The sequence below is a fragment of the Fulmarus glacialis genome, unplaced genomic scaffold (genome assembly GCF_000690835.1).
Source record: "Fulmarus glacialis isolate BGI_N327 unplaced genomic scaffold, ASM69083v1 scaffold20237, whole genome shotgun sequence".
Classification (NCBI taxonomy): domain Eukaryota; kingdom Metazoa; phylum Chordata; class Aves; order Procellariiformes; family Procellariidae; genus Fulmarus; species Fulmarus glacialis.
Window position 1 is genome coordinate 774 of NW_009224031.1, and position 689 is coordinate 1,462.

The window sequence follows — 689 nt, forward strand, 5'->3', positions numbered from 1 at the left end:
GGAGAGGGAGGCAGCCGGGGTGGCGGCAGAGTTGCGAGGGGAGCTCGGCCCCTCTTGAGGGGCTCGTTACCTTTCTGGGCACGGGCTGCCTTCATGCGCCCCAGGTTCCTCTTGCTCGCTGCCCCGTGCTCCACGATGGGCCGGGGGTAGTGGGTGCCCACCAGGCAGCCCGCCTGCTCCTGCACGGCCCGTTACGGGGAGGGGTCAAAGCCACCAGGGAGGCCACCCCTCCATCTTCTGTGGCTTTGGGTTTCGTGCCTACCGAATGTACGCCCCGTCCCGGTCCGTCTTCTTGCCGAAGGCGATGGGCGAGTAGACGTGGAAATATCGGTGGAAGAAGGCGCTGCCTGACAGCCACAGCCAGTTGCCGGCATTGAGGGACCAGTCAGCGTCCAGCAGGAGCTCCTCAAAGAGGGACACGGCGGTGGCGTGTGGACGGGGTCCCCAAGAGCCTAGTTCATGCCATTGGGTGTTGAGGGAGATCTCCTGACCTTCAGCCCTTCTTCCCAGGAGACCCAGAGGTCCCCGCGGGTGAGGAAGCAGGCAACAGCGTGCCGAGCAAGGTGGTGGATCCAGCCCTCGGTGCGCAGCTGGGTCATGATGGCGTCGATGAAGGGGTAGCCTGTCCGGCCCTGGTGTGGGGCGTTGGGGTTAGATGGGGCAGGGGGACATTTTGGGGGGGTTTGGAG

General features: G+C 65.3%; 1 protein-coding gene across 1 annotated transcript in view; it reads right to left on the reverse strand.

Moving 5' to 3' along the window:
* Positions 1 to 70: 70 nt before the first annotated feature.
* The window catches only part of LOC104079854 (cryptochrome-1-like), a gene marked incomplete at both ends in the record, with an annotated part of 1,818 nt that continues 1,199 nt past the window's right edge, over positions 71 to 689 (reverse strand). Inside the window, 3 exon segments of the mRNA XM_009582031.1 lie at positions 71 to 228; positions 263 to 413; positions 491 to 632. Coding sequence (XP_009580326.1) covers positions 71 to 228; positions 263 to 413; positions 491 to 632 — 451 coding nt within the window.